General features: G+C 35.5%; 1 protein-coding gene across 1 annotated transcript; it reads left to right on the plus strand.

Annotated features, from left to right (window-relative positions):
• The first annotated feature begins 5,629 nt into the window (after window positions 1-5,629).
• On the plus strand, window positions 5,630-6,978 carry LOC135119619 (uncharacterized). The gene is made up of 8 exons (XM_064044019.1): window positions 5,630-5,743; window positions 5,799-5,855; window positions 5,911-6,030; window positions 6,086-6,211; window positions 6,260-6,443; window positions 6,495-6,588; window positions 6,635-6,716; window positions 6,778-6,978. The coding sequence occupies exons 1-8, from the start codon at window positions 5,681-5,683 to the stop codon at window positions 6,931-6,933; spliced, it is 882 nt and encodes a 293-aa protein (XP_063900089.1). The 5' UTR covers window positions 5,630-5,680; the 3' UTR covers window positions 6,934-6,978.
• The last annotated feature ends 16,051 nt before the right edge of the window (window positions 6,979-23,029 follow it).

Below are 23,029 nucleotides of genomic sequence, written 5' to 3' on the forward strand. Positions count from 1 at the left end.
AAATTCTGATAGAGCCTTACGGGGCTCCCATACACGAGGGCTAGGCGGTAGCGCCCACTCATTGGCTAAAGATCCAACCATTAAGGTAGGACTTGAGAACATCCCTGAGCTGTGCGGGTGCCAGTGTGCGGTGCAGCTTGCGTAAGAGGCCTTTCTTGCCATACTCGGTCAAGCCTTCACAAAAGTCAAATTAAACCACACCGGTGACTTTTTTAGAATTCAAGGCACTGGTTGTCCACTCGATCAGGCAAATAATTTTAATGTCCCTTGGCAATCATAAATGGAATGTAACGCCTTCAAACAACTAAGCACGACTGCATTAGCTACCTTACCGACTGCCGACAGAAGGTTGATGACTCGATTATTGCGAGTCTTAGATGCTAGTTGCAGTGCCTTTGGTAAAAGAACAACTACCATTATTTTCCATTACTTTTTAAAAAAGGTAAAGACCTTCACGAGTTTACGAAGCGGACACCTCCGGCCATATAGCCATACTCTCATTTCTCGCCTAAGCTCATTTTATTTGTTAATTATCATTCTAGGATTAAGGGTTATAATTGCAGCTCTGAAAATATCAGCGAATAGAAATTAATCAGCATAATATTATACAAAGCTTTAGTATTAAGTCTCAAGTAATATTTATAAAGTGGTAGCTAAATCTATATTTTTTAATGTCTCTATAAAATTTTAATTGATAGTAATAAGGTTTTGATAGCTTCTCAGCCCATGTAAAAATTCTAGCACTTATTGCTTTTATAGCAAATTATAGCATTCGTTAGTTCTATGATCGCTGGTTACGTACACTTTCTTTAAAACCATGCAGCGGACCAGATAATTGTTTTGTTACCCCTCGTTAGGGCTCGATACCTTAACGATTTCTTTCCTCATTGATTAAGGCGCCCGTTATTTGGCGTGGTGGAAAGTCCTCATTCCTGTCTTCGCTTCTCCTTGCACCAAATTAGGCTAGGGTATATTTTACACATCTAAAACTTGTATTTTCGGGATTATGTTATAACAGCGCTAAAAGCTGACTTGACATGGAGAAAAACGTTCAAGTCAAGAGAGCTTATATTGACTATGTGTAATTCAGATGTAGAGAAAGGTTGGCAACGGAATATTGATATTACCAGTGACACAAACTGTAAAAAAATCTTCTCATACCCTTATATATCTTTTTATAAGAAAAAATGCACACTTAAAGATAATATACATATAGATTTTGTACAACGGAATATAACAATTTTTATTTACGACTCTTAAAAGCAACTTGGACAAAAAATATTAACTAACTTATTAGTAAAATACCGGAAAAACTATAGGGAAAGCAACCTTTTGAGCTAACTATTTTCCTGAAAAAATAATTTACCACAACTTCTGTTGCAAATTTGCTTTACCTAACCTTCTCAACTATATAAAAAAATTCTAAATATATGGCCAAAACTAAAGGTACTGCAGTTAACTCAAACAAAAAACTCTTTTTCAAGCTATATCGGGACGTGTGATACAGTATATCTTCCTGTATCGTACGGGCACAGACGCCACGCTTACTTGGAAATATGTCGAGCCAGGTCTCTATACTAAACCATATAAATAAGGTTTAGCCATATATTTAAGGAAGACTGCAGCATAACGATAACATTATGAATCAATTTAGTAAAAAGGATTCTAAATTGAATTGTAAAGAAAGGATTAGTATTGGAAAGAAGCCATGTCTTTAAAACAGAACAACCAACTTTAGAAGCGTTTAAAAGCTACATGAGAAGGAAATGCGTAGTATTAAGCTCGCAGGTAATAATTTAAGCCTTTATTAAATATTATATGTATATATATATATATTCATATTTTAACACCGACATAAAAAAAATGATTACAAAAAACTTAATTAGTTTTCCCATATTTCTTTCTTAAAGCACGGGTCCTCTTCCTTAATTTTTTATATTTATGTTTTTTCATTTTTTTCCTTCGCTTTTTCAAAACGCTCGCAAATTTTCTTTGAACTTTAATTTTGGGTGGCAACGCCCAATATGAAGACGGACGCCTTATATCTGAGGCTGTATAACAATAGTGACGGCAAATGTATTCATATACTATAAAACTATGTTTCGTTTTGTATTTATCTCCCTCTCTTATAATTTTATTAAAAGGTACGCTTTCAAAATGTACATTTGGGTTTTTAACTGAGCTGCTTCTCCAGAACAGGGCAGTGCAACCTAATAATAAGTGGAAAATAAAGACCAATTCTTTTAAAAGAAGTGGAAAAATTGCTACCTACTATATAAAATAAAAAAGCTTAAAAAGAAACTTAATAATGAAATTTATATACTATAATGAATTCTAATTAGACGGGTTATTTCTCGCACTTTAGGGGCAACAAAGCTCTTTATTTTAAAGCAAGGCATACCGCCTTCTAAGTGAGGTCCACTGTAAGTTAAAGGGTAAGCATAAATTAAATTACGTATAGAGCCCCACCTGCATGTTCTCTTTAGATAGCACATTCGATACGCGTTTCATCCCAATACCTAGTCTGTTACTTAAGACTCACTTCAAACGCGCCTTTATTAGTTTATATATATCTACACACATATATATATATACAAAATCTATGAGAAAACCGGTGAAAACCGAATTAGAATACAAAAATTAATTTAAGTTATTAGCAAAACTAAGCAGTCTGCACTCAGTTTTATTGAGTAATGCATAAATCTTTAATAAAGTAAGAGTTAACATAAGCTTATTTTTTTGGGTGGAAGGTTAATAATCGGGGTCGCTTCCCAGCCCTCCGGGACGTCAACATATATTCATTTTTGGTGGAACCTACTTCTAGGCTTCCATGCTCTAACATTTTAAACGAAAAGAAATATAGGATAAGGGATTTAAGGGAATCAAAAAGGCTGAAATTTGTAGCCAGTGTTATAATATAAAAGATATAAGTCTGATAACTAGAGAATAGCTTCTCTTCCTCACGCTAGATAATGAAGAACATTTTAGTTGTCAGAGAATTATAATATGGAAGCCCTAATAGTGATAAAGCATATGGCACGTATAATATTAGGGCAACATCAAATTAAAATAACCTCTCTCTGAGTGTGTTAAGATAACAAGGAAAAAGTTACATAAAGTCAAAAGCTAGATTATTTATCATTATTTAGAAAAATTAAAGCTTTTTTTGCCAATTATTTTTTTAAACTGAAAGGAAGTCTCCATAAATTCACGCTAATCAACAAATAGGTATATATTTGTAAAAAATTTCTATTTAGCAATTCCCCTACTACTTAAAAACAATATATCTACTAAGTGGCCCTCTAGATTATTTGACTATTTTTAAACTTAAACGCCTTCTCGAGTGTATGATTTATGTTATTTTGGTCCTCTACACTAAAAAGTTTCTTGAACTGTTTATGGGTTCTCGGTAACCAATTTTAAAAGAACAAAACTCTAGTATCTGCTATGATACAATTTTTTAAATTAAAATAGTATAAATGGTTATTTATTAAAACATTTGATCTAAGAAGTGTGTGATTACTGCATAGGTGGACCATATATATATGAGGATATCCACTTAATAAAAAATTTACTTAAGGACTCCTCCCCTTTGGGTGAGGAGTTCATAGTCTGAGAGACTTGGCCGGCAGTGGAACTGACCAGTGTCTCCGGATGGTCTCGGGTCTTGTGTTCAAGGCGGCCTCACCCGGTGGGATTTTTAGCGTTTCCACCACACTAGGTCAATTGGTGGGAGTCCTGGCCGGTCTTCGTAATGTAGCTGTTCATTTTTGCCTGTAGAACTTAGAAATCGATTAAATTTTGATTAAAAGTGAAAACATAAATAAAAGCAAAAATAAACTTAATAATACTTGAAGAATTATTTACTAAAACAAAAATCTTATCACTGGTCCTTGAGCCCTACGTCAATTGGCACCAATGGACGTGCTGAATAGCACCATGTAAAAAAATAGAAACCCTATATCGGCTGTTAAGGCGCTGAATATTAATTATCGTCGGATCCTTTGCCTGTCCCCTATCTTACTTTGGAACTCCCGCTAAACTAAACATTGCTGTTGTCAATTTGAACACGCGGTAACGGAAGTTCACAGTAGTGCTACGACGACACGTGAAGATGTGTGCAGCCCTAAACGCCTTCCTGAGTAACTAAAGCGTAAATATGCGAGCGGCGGCAACTCATCCGAGCTGATGGTGCATATAAACTGTTAATGGGATAACAAATTAAAGAAAGTATCGGATGCTGCTGACATTAGTCGGACCTGCATTTGAAAATTTGTCAATTTTATTAGAAAACGAGCGGATTCGCCTAGGCCACCATTTCGCACTGGCGATACCGTAGTCGAAGCGATAAAGACTAAGCGATAAAGACGAAGCGAACTTTTGCTGATAATCTAGCTGCCCGATGTTCGCGGTCTACCCCCTCAACCGTCGGTAACTCCCCCCTTGTATCTAATTTTATCTCCACTGACACATTGATTTTCTAGGACTGTGCACCACAGGTGAGATCTAATCAATAGTTGTCAATTTATTAGCAAAGTTTAAGGCACCTAGCCCTGACGGCATTAATAGCTTGATGTTTAATCAGCTGCCAGAGGCCGCTATGGACCATCTATAACGCCTCGTCCACTCTGTCTTAACCTTCAGTTATTTTTCCGGGCTATTGAAAATGGCGGTAGTTGTGATGTTACCAAAGACATCGCAACTGGTCGGAAAATTCAACCCATCAGCCTTTTATCCGCAAAAGGTAAGATAGCTGAAGCTTTGATGCTTAATCGTTTGAAGGCGGTTGTGGACGCTCGTGGAATTGCACATGAGTTTCACTATGAATATTTCGCAAGGATACTCCTCGACCCAACAGTGGACGAGCAGAGCCTCTTATCACCGACGCTCCCTTTTCCATGCTGAGGAAGGTTTTAACCCAGTATGGTATAGTGGTCTGACAAAAGCTACATGCTCTGGCGAGACCGCGCTGCTTTCAAGAAGTTCTCTAGCTGTGCATAAACGGTCAGGTTTTCGACGTGCGAGTAGGCGCTGCAATCTCGTCGTCTCCCGCAAGGTTCTCTTCTATCACCGCTGCCATTCGCCCTTTGCAGTGACCTTCTGCCAGTCCACCCTGGCACACGAGTCACGATTTATGCTGCATTACGAATGAGTTATTCACCGCTAAAGTCACCTTTTTTACAATGTCAGCAACAATTATATCTCGACGCGCTTACTAGATGGTGTCGAGACTGGGACCTCTATTAACGCAGCAACGCGCCATGGTTTGTGCGCGATGATACACTTCACCATGAACTACGAATTGAGTTGCTGACCATAATCTTTGAAAATGATATTCGCTCTCTACTAACGGATAGCTGGACTTAACGCCTTATAGCGGAAGGGCTCCTTTTCAAGTTGTGGAACGGCGCACTCTTAGCATGAGATCTAAGTTGGGGGTTTACGAACATGAGGGATACAATTTAAATCATAATCTCGCTTGGTCTCGTGGACGATTTCAGTTCGACATCTCGTGTATTCGAAGCTGTTAACTCGATCGAGCACTAGGAAACGCCATTTATAAAAAAAAAGTCATTACAGAGGGTGATTTCAGCAAAATAGTGTAAACTGCGAGATGTTTAGGGACCAAGTGCAACCATCCTCAAGGGTGAGTAATTTCATATCATTCAGAGCTGGTAGAATGAAAGTGGAAGGAAAACTAGTCTCTCCTATTGAAGAAAGGGGACTAATTATTTTGTTTTTGGTAACTTTGTGTTAAAACGCTATTATATAATTTGTGCATAACTTTATAAATTCAGAAAGATTCCTTATTGCATTTTTGCTGGAAAAACCGTAAAACTTCTAAAGTTGAAGAAGTATTTTTGATAATTACTAACCAGATAAAGATTTTTCTGGTTTTTTACTTCTAAGGAACTGGTTATTGTGGAAGGGGAAAATGTAGAGTTCCGAAAAGTTAAACAAACCGAAGAACGAGTGTACGTTTTAGAGTTTAAAGAATCCAAAAAGAAATTGTTTTTTTGGATGCAGGAGGTTTTTTTTGATAGGGGGAGCTCTCATATCTTATAACTTATTTTTAAAATCTAAGCCAAACACTCAAACCGACGCGGTTATACAGAACCAAGTTAATTATTTATTGAAACATCCACCAGTCCCCGGTCAAGACCCTTTTCAGGGCTTTGGGGATAATGACGATAAGGATGATGTGGAAAAAGTATTTGTTTAGTTGTAATTTTTATATTTCTTTGATAAAATTCGTTAGATGGACGTGGATACTAACTTAAATTCTTCTGACGAATGCTCTACGTCTGAGAAGCCTCCGTCTATGGAAACCTCTAATGAGGACAAAGAAGAACCTAGTACTTCTAACAAGGAAGCTCCGAAGTGGACTCAACAAGAGCAGCGCCTGTTTCACAAGTTTTTAATTTCTATTGCAGAAACTAAAGGTTTTTTTAATTAATTTATTTTTTGACTTAATCCCATATACACCCTCGTAGATCGCGGAGCTTTTGGCCAGCAAGCTACTATACATCAACTTATTACTTCTGAGACTGCCCGGAAGTTACTAGACTCGCCAGAGGTGGTGGAGAGGTATTTCCTTTATAAATCGTCTCTTGCAGTACTCATACCTACTAAGTTTCGCTGAGACACTTCCAAACTCTGTTTCTATAACGAAAGAAGGAATTCTCGAAATGATGATGAGCCCCCAATTCTTACAGGTCAGGCATGCTCACTCGAACAAAAAGAGTTGTCTTTTACTTTTTGGTCCTCGCTTGGCAGTCCGTGCAACTACTAGACCAGGCACTAGTTAGCGGTGCTCTTTCCCCAACAGTTTTGGGTATTCGAGGGTCTTCAGAAGGGCACACTGGCATTGAGGCCCTCCTTATAGCTCTTAAGAATGAAGCTTGCAGTTCAGACGAAAAAGAGGTCTTATAATTGACCCATTCTTTTGCTGTATAGTCTCTTTCAAATTTTTTATTAACACGTACAAAAGTACAAAATAGCTATATTTGAAAAATTGTTAAGTAATAAAGTTGCATTATCAATCAAAAATTTTTAACCGACCTTTTAAAAACCTACAAGATCTTTAGTTAGGCTACCCTCTTTATGCTGTCATTTAAATTATGCCAACTTTGAGAATTACTTTTCTTTTAAAGTTAAATTATTGTGTATTTTACCTTACACGCTTTCGCACTCGAAAGGGGGGTTTCTACAATTGGGGTGTCCCAAAACTATTACCTGCTTAAAATTTAAGAACTTTCGGAGCTCTTTAATTTGTAGACATAATTTTTCAAGGTTTAATCGGCTCCTGTTTGCTCCTAGAGTAATAAAGTTGGTGTTTTCATTTTCCACCACGTGCTTTATAAGTTTATAAGCATGGCCAAAACGTCAGTGTTCTTTTTAGCACTAGCGGATTTTTAAAATTTTAATCACCTTAACCTGTATTTTCCTCAAGTGAAACTTAGGCGCAAAATTTTACCAATGTATTTTTCCTGTAAAGTATACTATCTATACCAAAAAAATAAGCTTCAGCTGATTTCTGCCATAAGCTAAGTATAGAAGTTATGTTAAAAACGGCACTATCGCCGGTAGTGGCGGTGAAAAAGCGTAAATATGCGTACACCTAAGGTGGAAATTAACGTATCTATAAGAAAATGGCTTTTTACTTGAGAGGTTGGAAAACCCTTAGCTGCTTAATCTATCTTCCCTTCAGTATTAAAGGGCGAGCGGTTTTTTTGACCATAAAAAAAAAAATAAAAAAAAAAGGAATAAATAGTAAGACAGTTTACTTACTGGGCAGTGCAGTTTATGCCGACTACATGTTTTGATCGCTAGTATACCCTCTGGGATCGTACTTTAGCGCTTCAACCGGCAAGTTGTGCATTAGCTGTATGCATTTAGCGATTGTTGTGCGTGGCTTATTATAAGGGTGCCTTAGATTCCAGTTGACAGCCTCTATGTAGCTGAATAGTTCACAAAAACTAAGGAGCAATAGTAATCATCCACAAGCGCCTATTTTGGAATAATTGTACTCCTTTAAGGTTTTCCGCCGAAGAATAAGACCAAGCTATTAAGGCTACAGCAATACCGATCGTAAACATGCCGGGGAGAGAAGTTTGTTATGTAGTGAAATCTGCTTGAGCGGCAGGGGGGGTAATACAAACTTGCCTTAGCATTATTCGCTTCCTTTATGCTAACCCCTTTGAGATTTCTAATTAAACTTTATTAAAACACCCAGGTACTTCTAAAACTTCCACGGGACAATTTGACCAAATAAAATGAGCTCACGAATGTTTTAATCCTTCGTCTCCTAGATATAAGTAAGGCTATGCTTTTAAATGGGTTTTTTTAATTCACTTTCTATTTTTGCCATTAAGCTTTAAGAATGCACTAGGTAGCTAAAGGTTACGACTTGGAATTGCAATTAATGGCGAGGTCGTCACCATATTGAACGCTGGATACTATCCCAATTTGGGGTTATGGACAGTAAGGGTGACAATAAGATCCTTGCGGGACCTCGATTGCTTGTTTAATGGAATTGACTTTACCCTGCCAATCAACTTAGCATTCCACTTTGACGATTTCTCTGGCAAATTTTGCAAAAGTAAAATCTATTTGCCGAGTGAGTCTTCCATGCCTGAAAAAATGTTCCAGAAGAGGTTGTTGATGCTTTTAGCTGTTTGAAAACTATTTTTTAGGACAGGTTCAGAAATTATACAAGAATAATAAATTATTCAAGTGGAATTTAGAACTAGTCAAAGAAATTTCTTAAAAGAATTTAAAAATAACAAACTACTGAAAGTTGCCGATACTGATAAAAACCAAGAACCAACTTTAATGACAAAGAAGCAGTATGTAAACTGGTTAGCGACACAATTTACAGATAAATGCTATTCTCGAAATTCAGAGCGCAATAAAAAGGAGATATTGAGAATGTGTCGAGATAAGATTCTTGGGTTTTATCAGATTGTAAGAAGGACAATGGGTAAAAATAACGACTTGTGAAACTTACCAGAATCTTTATTCATGAGCTGGAAAGGACTCGAGTTATTTTTACGGGTTTGCCAAAGTGCACAAAAAGGAATTTCCTAGATGTGCACCAGACATTAGACCTCTAGTAGGTGTGTTAACCCATCCGTCACCGGTCTGTCTAAATGGCTACATTACTATCTATTACCCCTAATAGATACCATTCCTTCTTACATTAGGAATTCCAATGATTTCCTGACTGCCATTCCGTCTCACGATGAAGTAATGTCTCTAGATATTTCACTTATATACCTCTATTCCTACTCTAGCAGCATATAAGGTGATTAAAAGATATATTTTGGCATATTATGGACAATTATGAGTGATTTGTTTGTGGAAGCTCTTCGTTTAATTCCAAGTACTAGCTATTTTGAATTTAGTGATAAGCTCTACATTTAAACTATTGGAATTCCTATGGGGAACCCGGCAGCTTCTAAACCTCCGATTGAGGAAAAAGGAGTGCAAAACTTCACTGAAATAAAAATATCTTATTGGAACATCTTGTACAGCAGTCCGTAAGTCATATCTTATTAAATGCCTTTTCAATGTTAAATATTGACTATTTATCATTAAAGGCTTTACGTTCTCAGAAAACTTTAAGGGCAGGCTGTTGACTTGTAAAGTGTTTGTGTCTGAGGCCGAATTGATTCTCGTTACCGTTAATTTTTCTTCTTTATAAATGATTTTTTGTATCCTCATGAGGATACTCAATCCTACTACTTTCCACAGGCACGACAAAAGACTGATAGGGCGATATTCATCAACTAAATGGCATTTCCTGCCAAACTTTAGAATGAAAAATACAAAACGTATATTTTCAGACAGTATATATATGATACGAGTTGACTTGGCTGCCCCTCGACCACGACACGTGCCACGCAGGAAGCATGAGCAGGAAATTCGATTCATTCATGGGGCAGTTACACCCACTTTTATTTCGATGCATGCAAATTAATAAACGCACGTGGTCTACATAAGATGAGATTGCTAAAATGCATCACTACTCAAAGTGGTCAGTGAGAGAAAGTCAAAGCTTAACTAGGTAATTGATTGGCAACTTGACCCAATTAAAGTGCTTTAGTCTATTCAGTTAGAACATAAAAGTGTTTGTCGAAAGTACTGCAACTCCGAAAGAGGACGCTCCACAAATGGGTGCGATCAATGCGTTATATGGGTACACAAGTTCGAGACTTTTTCACCCTTAGGAAGACTAATTTGTTCGGGACCTTCTAGATCAATAAAACTAGGGTGGCGCGGAGATTAAAGGGTCGTGCTTTTATTTTACCTCCTTGATCCTCTAGATTCCAGAATTCCTTTTGGAATTGGCTCTTGGCGAGCTCAGATGTTCAGAGGTCTCTTTTCACCTCTTTCTTAGGAATTCCTAGATCTTAGAGGCCATTAAACTGTCAGCCTTTGGTGATCCAGCCTTAGACTCGATTTGTCGAAATTAACCGCAACTCCTTGTAGGACGCCTCACGGTTGGGTGCGATCAATTCGGTGTAAGGTTATACAAGTTCGGACAGTGGGACCCACCTAGATTTCAAAAAATATTTGGTAGCACCCCGTATACGCTCCCTAAAAGTAAGGTCCAAGCAAACAAAGGTGGAAATATGTTATATTTGACTAGGTATAAATGAAGTATCGGTAAAGCCCAAATTTTTCTTCGAAACTTTAACTTTTTTTGTTTTTATTCAATTTTTCCTATTGGTTTAAACTCCCTTTTTATCAAAAGGAACTATATACAAAGTAACATGTTTTCATTTTTCATTTAACAAATTTGAAATTCATTTTTTGGTTTTATAGGAGGCATGACCTATAGGCCAAAACATAAAAAAGGTGGAAGCCCTATAACGCGGTTAAACTTGGGTACTCAGTTATAAAGTTACGGCGCTATTTAAAAGACAGTCTAGCAATCAATTAATATTTATAGAACGCTTGTCTGTCTTTTTAATCGAATAATGACGCGAATTATAAAATTATTACTCATATAACACTATCTAATTTAGTTGAATTTACCTTCTTTGTATCATCCTTGCTTTTAGGATTAACTGCTCTTGTAGCTTAGCAAAAACACTTTGCGGAGACCATATAATAACTTATGAATTTGAATACATGCAAGCCTTTTACTTCTTTAACCCTTAATTGCTACGAACGTGTTATACGGTTTGTAAACCATAGACTTTAAGGGTATAAACGGGTCGCTTATCGCTCAGTGTTTCTCACCGTATTTATACCTTTACAAAAGGTCAGAAATAATTTCCTTGTTTGTAAAATTAAATTATTTTTTACCATAGTGATATTTATAAGTTTACCTTGTTTAACTGGTACCATAAAAAAATGGGATCAAGTTATTGCTTTCGTGTCTGACTTGATCTTATAGTCTTGATACTTAAAGGGCTAATATATTATAAAATATTTTAAAATACATCACTAAGATATATAAAATTGGGTTAGTTAAAATTAAGAACTGCATAATATATTTGATTGCTCTCAAGCCGCCTGAGTAGTGCAATGCTTACCACCTAACATACCTGACAACAACAAAACGACAAAAAAAGGGCGCGACGCTCCGCGACAGTTTTAAACGTTTAACTAGGATTGCGCCTTCAGATGGCCCAACCCTCAATTACATATAACATTTGCAAAAATAATTTTTCTAGTTCTTTTTTTATAGGTTGAATTACTGCTTACTGCTTAATCTATTAATCTTTTTTTTGCGAAAAATTTTAATTGTTTCTGTTTCTTTTTGTTTCTATTTTTTGTAATTTTTATATTGTCGGCTGTCTTTCGCTTATGTTTATTAGAGTTTATTAAATTTCATGGTAGTCTTTTTGTTGTATAAATTTATGAGTAAATTTATTGCCTATTTTTTGCTGTATGGTAGTTGTGGTTTTGTTAACTATTTGATATAATATTATATGATTTAAAAATATTTTGTTTTGTGTATTTTGTTTTGTTGTTAGTTGTTTCTTGTTAATTTACTTGCTGATCCAAAGAGACCAAAACTATTTATTAGATTGTCTCGCATTCAAATATTAATAGTGGATAAGGGGTTAGGTTCGAGTTATATATACACTATCGTGCGAAATTGTTACAATGTTTTGCATTTTTTCATTTAATTAGAATAACTTTTCAATAACGTAATGATTACCATAAAATTTATACACAGTAAACTCCTATGTTCTAGCTACATTTTGTTAATACTTGATCTTAAATTGGTTTAATATTCGAAAATATGAGCTTGTAAAGTTGAAGGATTAGAGAACAACTTTGCACGTAGAAAAAAATTAATTTAATAAAGGAGGTTTTAGTAATTAGCATAGCCCCCTTTAGCCAGAAACACTGCTTATTTCCTCTTTGGCATACTGGCAATCAGATTGATCCGGTGTTATATTTTTCCTTTCTGATTGTACATGTGTCCAAAACTCGTCCAAGCTAGCAGGAGCTGATTCGTATGATCCTAATTTACTCTTCAAGATCCCCTAAGCATGTTCAATGAAATTGAGATCGGAGATTGTGGAGGTCAATTTTGCACTTGGAACGAGTGTAATTGAAGCCATGATCGCACCGAAGTGCAGTGTGGCATGGGGCGCTTTATCCTGCTGAAAGCCATTCACCAAGACCAAGGCCATAGTAATCGCAAGTTCTGGGTTATTATTGTCACTTTCTGTATTTAGTGTATATAAAAGTGGCATGACCGCTCACACAGTTTGCTTTAAAGTTTGTTATTTAGCCAGACTATTGTTAAAATTGTTGACGGGTTTGGATCAATCACAGTGATAGTTTTCGTAAATCAATTAATTACACTTGCAACCGAGAGATTTAGACGTGCCTATTAGCTAAAAGTTGCATTATATAATCAAACTTTGGGACTTTACACTAAGATTGTTTATTTGTTTGTATCTCAGGTTTATTAGCTCTGTTTAATTGGTTCTTAGAAGAATATATATTTTACACAGGTAACGCTAGTATTTTTACTTTGGTTTCAGGTTAGTGAGCTTGTTACTTTGATAGATTTAATCAAAACCACATTCACATAGATCAGACTTCGGCTAACTGTATGATTTCAGCTCAAGTCAGAATAAAATTTCATTGTTTTTTATTTATTATTATACTTTTATGACTACTTGTATTAACGCGTTTTAAATGACAGGCTTTAGATCGCGATTCTGACACCCTTTATGCTGAATAAGTCAAGATTGTGCTAACTGTGATTGATTTGTGTGAATTAGTGACTATGGTCCCTTTATGATAACGATAAAGTGATTATCCTTTCTGGAACTGTTAACAAGTAGAGGATAAGGGACCTTTCTTTGAAGGCTGGATCTACGTAAGTTGGCCAACCTAGAGGGAAAGGACTCGAGTAAAATACTACAATTGAGATCGAACCCAAAGCGGAGACTCTTAAGATCTCTGCGTAAACCTCCTCTCCTTTTTAGTTAAGGGCTACCTCAGTAGAACCCAATAACGAACTAACAGTCTAGAAATGCTGGCTCATTAATGTTCTACTACAGAAGAACGAAAAGAGGATAAAATTATGTTCTTCCTTTTAGGCATCGTAGTAGGCAGTATGGTACATATTTCCTACTGAAGTCAGATGGTTATTAAACTACTCCGTGTTGGATAATCACCGTAAAAGGGAGGGACATAACCTGACTCCTTTTTTTCGTTCTACTTTGGCATAAGGAATCTAATTAGCATTTCTAGACTGTTAGTTTTGTTCTACCAAAGTAAAACTTTTCACCATTTTAACTATAGTTAAAATCTAAACTCTGCTCCTGACTTGTGTAATCTGTGCTTATTTCCCAGTATTAACGAGTGGTCTATAGATCTGAACAGTGATCTCTAACTATATTCAAGTTCATTGAGGTGGAAAATCCATTAGCTTTCTCTTTGTCTTTCTATATTGATAGCTACCTTTAGCAGATTTCTTTGCCTTGAGTAAAAAGATCGGGCCTATATGTAATACGCGTCTATCGGCGCTCTTATCCCTTGCGGCTGCCGGTGGTAGAAAATATCGGTGGTTGACAAGCAAGTGCCATCCGAAGGTGGATTATAAGGTGGATGTTAGAGTATCTTTCTTGGGTTATTTATCCTCTCTAATTATAAGGCGTCGTGGGTGTTGTACGTTGTTGTTAATACGAAACTGAAAACTAATGACAATTTTACACATTGAACACGTAAAGTAACACGAAGGGCTAACTACCTTACAGCTTTATGCTAAACCCTTAGAATTAGGATTCTGATAACTTAACAAGTTCGCCTCTGTTCTGAAATACCTTGTACTACGGAGAGTCGTAGGGTTGTCTGAAAGGTGACTTTAACCCATGTATTGAAAAAATATATGCTCTTAAATTGGTAAGAAGGCGTTGGTGACTCTACTCTACAGGCAGGTGCTAAATTCTCTATATTCAGAAGGTTAAACTCATAATCTTAGGCTAAACTCCGAGTAATAAAAATGACGTTGCCTTGTTGAATGATTAGTTGTAGCTTTGAAATAAATAGGCTCGTTAACTTTGCTAAAGTAAAAGCTTACGCGGTGTATACTCGAGTTAACCCTATTCTTGATCCGAAGCTACTTGCAGTCTCCTTTTCAAAAAGTTTGGCTAACTAACGAGCCTTATTTATAATGCTTCTACCTTGTCATAATGACCCAAAACTTTCCTTTATATTTTCTTTATGTTATTTATCTAGGTAGAAGCACTTTTTCAATCTTTTGCAGGTCATTTATGATAATTACTGGGCTTGAAACCCCATATAAGAGATTAAAAGTTTGCTCCTTGTCTCGTTGCTTGCGCGTGTCCTGCGCTCGCATCTTTGACTTTTGTGCGGGACACGAGTAGGCAGCTTAATTATCGCTGCGACCACGGAGAGGGGCGCGTCGGCGATCCTTTAAAAAATTAAATGTCAACCGGGCAGAGTGGTGTTATTAATGGTAGCATTAGGCGCCTGAAATCTCGTGCCTTGGACTGTTGGGTCTAACCTTTTGATCCTTAGCGATAGTTATATACATTCTTTAACGGAGGGACGGTTTTTTTACCGCCAAGTCGTTAACGTAAAGCGGCCAAAAAAGATTGGCCCTATATATTCAAATTCGTGTCTAATTTGGATATTAGTCCACCAAGCTTCCAGATGGTTTCGATCTATGAAAGGTGAAAGGTTGCCATCCTAAGGTGGATTACCGTTCGGATATAGACTTATCTTTGCTCGGATTATGCCGCCCTCTACCTCTAACAGGCTTACCAAACATTTTGAACTACTGCAGTTCAACTAAAGATCTAGTTAATAACTAAATCTTTAGACCTTGACTATGGTACTTTCCTGAGCGAGACTCTGAGTTGTGAGCTGAAACGTTACTTAGGATAACGCCAGGTTGGAAACAACTACTTTTAAACCTGGCAAAAACAAGTTAAATTGTATATAACAGATGCTATCTTTCCTGTAAACCTTTACCAAATATGGTAGATAACATGGCTCGGGCTGGTCCCTTTGTATCCGTTGACTAGAGTGGTTTGGGGGAAAGGTTTTGACTTTTCCGTAGTAAATTTATCTGAGCTAATAAACTTGGGTACTTTGAGGTGACACGTTGAATACTCACTTCGCCTTTCGAAACAGTTTTAAATCTAACATGCCTAGAAAGATCATGTGAACCCCTTGATGAAATCTTGGGTTGTATGCTAAGCTGACTGGTACACTACTGTACATTTAAGTGATTGCCACGAAAACCATGGCAACAAGAACTAGTAAATGAGTGACGCGACCTAACTCTAGTCATATTCCATGGCCATTGTAAATCAAATCTTTAAGCATAAAGTTTGGCTAAATAGCGAGCTTTGTGCTAACGGTACTGATTGGACAGTGTTAGTTGTATATACTCATTGGGTTGGTTCCTGGTCATTCGGATAGGAGTATATGGCGTCCACAGGAGTTATTAGGTACGAGTATTATATATATAAGCCGACTAGGTCAGTTAGTCATTAAACTACTTCGTTTAAATAACCACCGTAAAGAGGGGAACATAATTCTCTTTACTTTTTTTGTTCTACTTTGTAGACTGATCTAATTATCACTTCTAGAGTGGTAGTTAGTTTTGTTCTACCAAAGTAGAAGCAATTCTAATTTGTAGCTAAGTTATTAAGATAAGGTTTTTAAACCTTGCCGAGATCAAAGCAACCTAAGCTGTGAAACAAACTTAGTTTAAAGAAAACTTAACAGTTAAACTTAAAATGTGAAAAGAAAAATCTAGTTTAAACACTGAAACTCAAAATTGTTGATAACAGCGATAGTCAGGTATGATACTGAGGTCTGAAAGATCTTAGAGGTAAATAGCAGGCTTAAGAAATTAGAATGGTAGCATTTTTTTTATCTTTCCCAAAATAGCTCATCGTAATAAAGTTAATGAAATATCTCAAATCAAAAATGAAACTAACGTGGTTCTTAACTCATTAAATAAATGTAATTTAACTGAGATAAAACAACGTCCTTATAACCTAAACTCTGCTACTCTGCTACTGTGAGGACTTAACTTGTAATCTAGTGCTTATTTTAGAGCAGGGAGGATTGAATAAATAAATATAAAATAAAATAAATTAATAATATATAATAGAACAATAAAATAAATATATAGAATAAATATAAATAAAATTCTAGGTATCATATCTAAAGTTTTTAAATCCTTTAATTTGTTGTTATCCTTCTATAGATAAAACCACTAGTTTGACCTGGGACGGTTCATTTTTCGTGATTAAAATGCTTTAAACACCGTATAAGAGATAAGAGACTCGTTCTGTTACCTCGTTGGCTTTCGGTTTCTCTACATGCAACTTGAACCTTTTTAGTTTTTTTAACCTTTCTCTTTGTGCGGGTCTCCGAAACAACCTTAACTTAACTGTGACTGCAGAAAGTAAAACCTTTGTCGTTTAATAGTTTAACACATTGGCAACAGCATAGGTTAGACTCTTTGTGGGATTACTATGTCGATTATTTGGTTTGACATTCGACCGTTGGATCTAACCTTTTGATCCTTCGATAAGTTTCGTACAAACTTTTATGGGCGTAAAGATTATTGTTCCACCTCGAGGTCTATAACCGTACAAGCGCACGAAAAAATCGTGCCTATCTATTAAATTTGTGGGAGGGCAGCAGGTCATAGAAATGTCTAAATACGTGCTTGTGGCGATGCTCCTTCTTACTTTTTTCAACCCCCTTCGGAGTTATCCCCAAATAATATAATCGATCCTCCCCCATGTATTACTTTTGCACCACCAGGTGATCAAGTATTCGACTATCGCCGTATCCCTTCCAACACCACCTAATACCTTCTGAACCATATCAACTGATCTTGATCTCGTCCGAAATAATTAGTTTTTTCCAGTCAGAAATGAACCACTTTTCGTACTTCTTCGCAAACTTAAACCTTAGCCGCTTGTGACGCTTTGTCAAAGTGGTTTTAATTAACTTTTTTTTTGATTAGAGACCGGAATAATGCAATGATTTTAATACGGTCGATTTTAAAATTAGTCTCTCTAATGTCGTTTCTATGGTTTTTGAAGCTTTCTGTGCAGATCCAATTGCACCCAATGTCAATTTTCGTACAAGTTGAGCTACACCCCACACGAGCAATCTCTGTATAAGACTTGCTTGATCTAAGAGACATTTTACATTATTTTCTTTATCGTTGAAAGTTAACGCATTATTAAAGGTCTCAAAATAAGCTATCCATTATGGTCACTCAAACGCTTAAACTCCTCCCCTATGACTAAGTGATCATGAAAAATTCGTATAAAGATTGGAACAATTTTGCACGAAGTGGAGGAGGGGGAAGGGAGGGAGGACGTGCAAAATCGTTTCAATCGATACTTTAAAAAGAGATAAAGACTAAAAGTATGAAAAACAATTTTAAAAGATAGTGTACATTTATATTACAATGACATTCTAATAGAAAGTTTAACGGGTTGGCTACTGATACGAGTTTTGATAAATTAACCAGGTCTTTCTTAGTAAATAACAACTTTAAAAAATATTAAAGGCATCACAATTTAACACAGCGTGTAGGAAAAGTGAGACTTAATATAATTAACATAGAGATAAAAACAAAGTGGATTATAGCCATCGCGATTATTTTTTTTTAAATGCATTTAAAACAAGTCATTAAACTGCACGTAGAAAAAAAGAGAATGATATATTTATATCAGGGCATTCTATGTAGTACTATTACTAAAGGTGGGTGTAAATCATTTTAATAAACTTTTTTTCTTTCTCTCCTATATAATATTTTTGTACGGCACTACAAGTTTTAAATTATCTTTTTTGTTAGTTAAGATGCAACCATAACCATTTAAAATTGGATATAAGGCGCTCCATAACAATTTATTGGAACTTAGGAACATATAAGACATTTACGCTAATTTTTTATGCTCAATTTGTATTAGTCGTTATGAGTTTTCTAGCACTGAGGATCAAAGAGCTTAGCTGTCAAAGCAGATTGCTAAACATTCTATCAGATTTGGAAGAAAACTTTTCATTTTCTATAGCCATAAAAACGGAAACTTTTATCTGACCAATAAACTTTACAACTAATATGTTAAACTCATTTATGTACTGCTTGTAAAATGCCAATTCCGTAAAGTTTAAGGGCAAGTTTTTCACCCCGCTAATAGCCTGCTTCTTTTACCAAGCAAATTCCCAAGTTAATGTAACTGTACTTACTTTTAACTGATAAATTTATTTATTAAAAAAAAAATGTAACCAAAAGTCTTCATAATAGTTTTATAAAAGGTGTTATACTGTAATTATCCAAACTTTTGACTGAATTTGTCGAGATTAGCAGCAACTACAAAAGAGAAGAACTAAGAAAAAAATAAAAAGCCCGCCCTTGGAACCTCTAAGCAGCTCTAGTTCATGGATTTATAGGGGGTCCTCACCAAAGCCCTCATAAAGATAATAGGTGGAGTGGAAAATATATGTATTCTTCAGGTTTTTTAAAAACTTGTTTGTCTGCTTGCCAGTGTGAAATATCGGGAAAGTTTATTAGTTCCCCCCTCCAAAATATCCGGTATAATTTTATAATATTAGCAATGCATGAACCCATTTTGGTTTTCAGCCTTCTGGTAAGTCTATTAATAGCAACTGCCTGGTTAAGAAATTTCCTTATAATCTTCTGGAATATTAAACCCTAAATCAGTCCTCTCGTCTGCATTCGAATTTGCTACTTGCATTGAACGAACATTTAAGATACAAGTTATTAAATAACCCTAAGGTTTTATTCAAGGTTCAACAGGCTCAGTCTAGTAATTAAATAATTCAATGGGATTTTTTTAATTAGTAAATACTCTAAAATTATCAATGTAAAAAGCAAAATTCATACAAAACAAAATTCGTAGAAACAAGACTCTGGAAGTGATTGATTTTTATCTTTCTTTAAACCTTTTCGTAAGGAGAGAATACCACAGAGGGTCAATTTTTTTGGTCCAAAAAGTGCTTTGTCTAAGGAGAGACTATTTCCTTAAATCTTTTTTAAAGATCTAAAACACCGCTCAAAGGTGGCGTCAGGGAGAATCTTTTATACTAAGTTTAAGTTTACTTAATGCCTTTTGTTTCATGTTTGTTTCCATTAAATAAGTAACATAAACCGAGGAAGCATCTTATACACGACAATATTTACAGTCTAAAATTAGAGGAATTAGGCTCTTAGTCTTAAAAGGTTTGTTAAAAACTGCATAAGGCTTTTTAGCATTTTGCAACTTGGCTTTAGTGTTCTAGGTATGATTCTTAGCGCTCTTACATCTCTTATTATAGCATTCCCTAATTTTCTAAAATTTTTTTTTTAGCTCGCATCCACTTGGGACTTCAAAATATTTCACTCGTTATAAAAAATTTATTGAAAAATACTATAACCAATTAGCTTTGCGCCGGTTGCGTTTAAATTTGTCCCTAGTCTCAACCTTTCGGTTGGTCTAGCACGTTTAGTCAATCTTCCTTTTAAGTTCAGATTTATAATCGGGATAATTTTTAAGTAATTTAACAAAATTAGGGTTCAGCGCCGTGATCATTTTTGCTTTTTAGTTATTCTTTGGTCAGTTTTTAAACTTAAAGGCTCTAAATTTAGTCGCGGGTAAGAAGAAGAGTCGTATATTCGCATACATTATTTCTTGGGTGTCGAAATAAGGCCCAATAGTGTACCCAGGTTACAATTTTTTAAACCTAATCGTGTTATAAGACTTTAAACAAGCATCATTAACTAATATATCTGAGTGAATTTTTAAACGACGGGGTATAGTTATTAAACAGGCGCCATATCTACTTTCTAAACTAATTTGAAAGTTGGCTTTACGAATGAAGTCTTTAGTCATTTCCTTTATCAGTTTAATAGATAATTAAATTTGTAAACGTGTTATCAGAGGGTGTACTTGTATATATTTCTTTGTAGACATACCTTTTTGGAACGTGCATCAACAAGCTCCTATCATTATCAGACAGCATACTCGTATATCTAAAACTTGTATTAAAGTACTCTTTCCTTTTGTGCGAAATATACACTTAAGACTTTATGGTAAGCGATCAAAGTAAAAGAGCTACTGCCATTTATAGTGATGACCTTTGTCACCTTTCCAACGCGATGGGAGAAGCGACAGCTATCAGCACGTACCTGTCACAAGCCATCTGTCCGTGGGCCATCTTAGAGTGGTCGTTGCTTCTCTGTCTGACAGAATTAAACATCTATTATTTCCTTCGACTTTGCTACGGCTTATAAAAGTAGATCCTTATAAAACATCAGTAGCAGATCACAGTAGACCAAGTAGGAAGGTCTCACAAACTTTGTAATTTAGTAACTTCAATGCATCTTTAAATTTCATCAACTTAGATATGGACTTTCAGATTTTATTAGAGTTTCTTTCTTCAGCTGGTCTAAGTTCTTGCATTACCATGAAATGATTGCTATAATTTTATAGAAATAACCTCCACTGTAATGCTCTGGTGCAATCACAAGGCAATTATTTTTATATAGGTTGACTCATGGTTTATCGAATATTAGTACTTTTTTATTTGCCAATCCAACAATAACATTGACTACGATTTTTTTGGTAAAATAGGAGGCATTAACCGCTATTTTTTTAAAAGATACTTATAAAATTTACTTCTAAATAGTCATTCAATCAATTATAGTGCCATCTAAGATCGGCTATCATAATATTATTTCTATTTATTTTTTAAATCCTGTAGCTAGAGCTCACCCATATTTCATCTTTATCTGTTTGAACGTATATATTTTTCATTCAAGAAAAGTAGGGTCATAATAGTTTCTTCCTACTTTACGGGTTTAGGGAGTACGAGTAGAGTTGTAAACTCAGCTACCATTTTTATAAACGTGGTGCACAAAGTTTACTTTTTTAGCACCTTATCTTCAGAATAGATAAAGACAAGTATTAACTTTATAATAATAGTAACTCCGCTGTCAACAAAACTTATTTTTTGTCTTCCAAAAGTACATCGTGACTATTAACTACTGTTTAAGGAGCATCGCATTCAGCGGCTTGGTCCTTTTTTCATGAGTGGTATCACGTTTATCATAAAACTTTATTTCCCTAAATTTTGAAATTCTAAATGTTTTTTGCTTAAAAATGTCAAATTCTGATCTTTCATTGTAAATTGGTTTATCTAATACTGTTTTTTGAGTTTACGCTTAATTGAACTGATCCGTTTATCGGATGGGATTTTCCTTTTCGTTCTGCTATGCCTGACGGAAGAAAAGAAAAGTTAGATAGCTCGCTTTTACTCTTACATGTTTTATTTGCAACCAACTATAAATGGCTAGTCCCTTTAACTTGAAGTTTAAATCACTTCCTTTAACTTAACTTTCTGTTATATGCCAATGATAAATTATTAAGTACTAAAAGGTTTTAATATATAGTTATCTTACTGATGTTGGGGCGAAACTCTTCTATTATGTAAATTCTCCTAGTAAAGTCGGTACATCGTCATATGACCTGGCCCCTAGTGGGATTCTGCATGCAGGTTACATCTTTAAAGAAGCCATAATAGAGCAGGCGGCCCTTAATCTGGTTTATAGGTGGTTTTAAAGTAAACGAACTCCTTAGCATCGTAGCATTAACTGGGCTTTTTACTGTAATAACTATTTTTATAAGGGAAGGTGCTCATATAATTCCTTGTGGGTATAGTAACTCTAAAAAGCGAAAAAAAAACTCAGTGACTTAAGTCTATTTCGTATCGCAGATTTGGACTACATATTATCATATTTTTATTCGATTTGAGGAGCTATTTCCTCTTCGCTATCAGGTTGACAACCAGCGGCCGTTAGCCAAAGTGTTCCTTCTCGATTGAAAACAATTTGCTCTGGTCTAGATAACTTGTCAAAAAGTCTTGATTATGAAAAGTTCCCTCCCACACACACATAGAGAGAAGTGATTCACAGTATAATTAGACATGCATGGGTCCGAGGACAAGCGCTGCTCTATCTGAACTAAATTAGTTAACGACGCTGCCACAGCCCAATTATGAAAGGGAAAAGAAATGAATAGAATTTAAAAAAAACTCTGACACTATATTTGTTTACATCTTTTATAATTTATGAATATTTATTTACACTTACTACACAAAATTATAAACTTCGTTGTAGTTTCCACCGTTCGCGACGTCCATGCGTTGTTAGATAATGGCTGAGCATGAATTGCTAGTTGTATAAGCAACAAACAGCGAGCGTCTAGCTCACTACACAATAAATCTTTTTTTTCCCTTGAGCTTCATCTTAATAAACACTGTACTCGTAATCGTATATCTTTAGTGACTTTTATAGGGAACTCAGAATAATTTTTAGCTTTGGAAAGTCTTCGTCTGCATTTTAATTGCAACGGTGCGACTTTCTCTTATTAAATATAATCTTACTTTGCTCCAACTTATAAACAAATACGCTAAACTTAAATATCTGAATTATTTTACATCAAATGTTAAACAATGAAAACTCTGTGTTAACCTAAAAAAGCCT

Source organism: Zophobas morio, unplaced genomic scaffold, assembly GCF_036711695.1.
Source record: "Zophobas morio isolate AGI-343-1 ecotype UQ-CSIRO unplaced genomic scaffold, CSIRO_AGI_Zmor_V1 ptg000276l, whole genome shotgun sequence".
NCBI classification, from domain to species: Eukaryota; Metazoa; Arthropoda; class Insecta; order Coleoptera; family Tenebrionidae; genus Zophobas; species Zophobas morio.

Bases quoted from the DNA above. Each gene is read 5' to 3' on its own strand.
- LOC135119619 (XM_064044019.1), top strand. From the start codon at position 5,681: ATGAAAGTGGAAGGAAAACTAGTCTCTCCTATTGAAGAAAGGGGACTA. The intron at 6,444-6,494 runs GTTTTTTTAATT...ACACCCTCGTAG, and splicing joins TTCTATTGCAGAAACTAAAG to ATCGCGGAGCTTTTGGCCAG. The intron at 6,589-6,634 runs GTATTTCCTTTA...ATACCTACTAAG, and splicing joins TCGCCAGAGGTGGTGGAGAG to TTTCGCTGAGACACTTCCAA.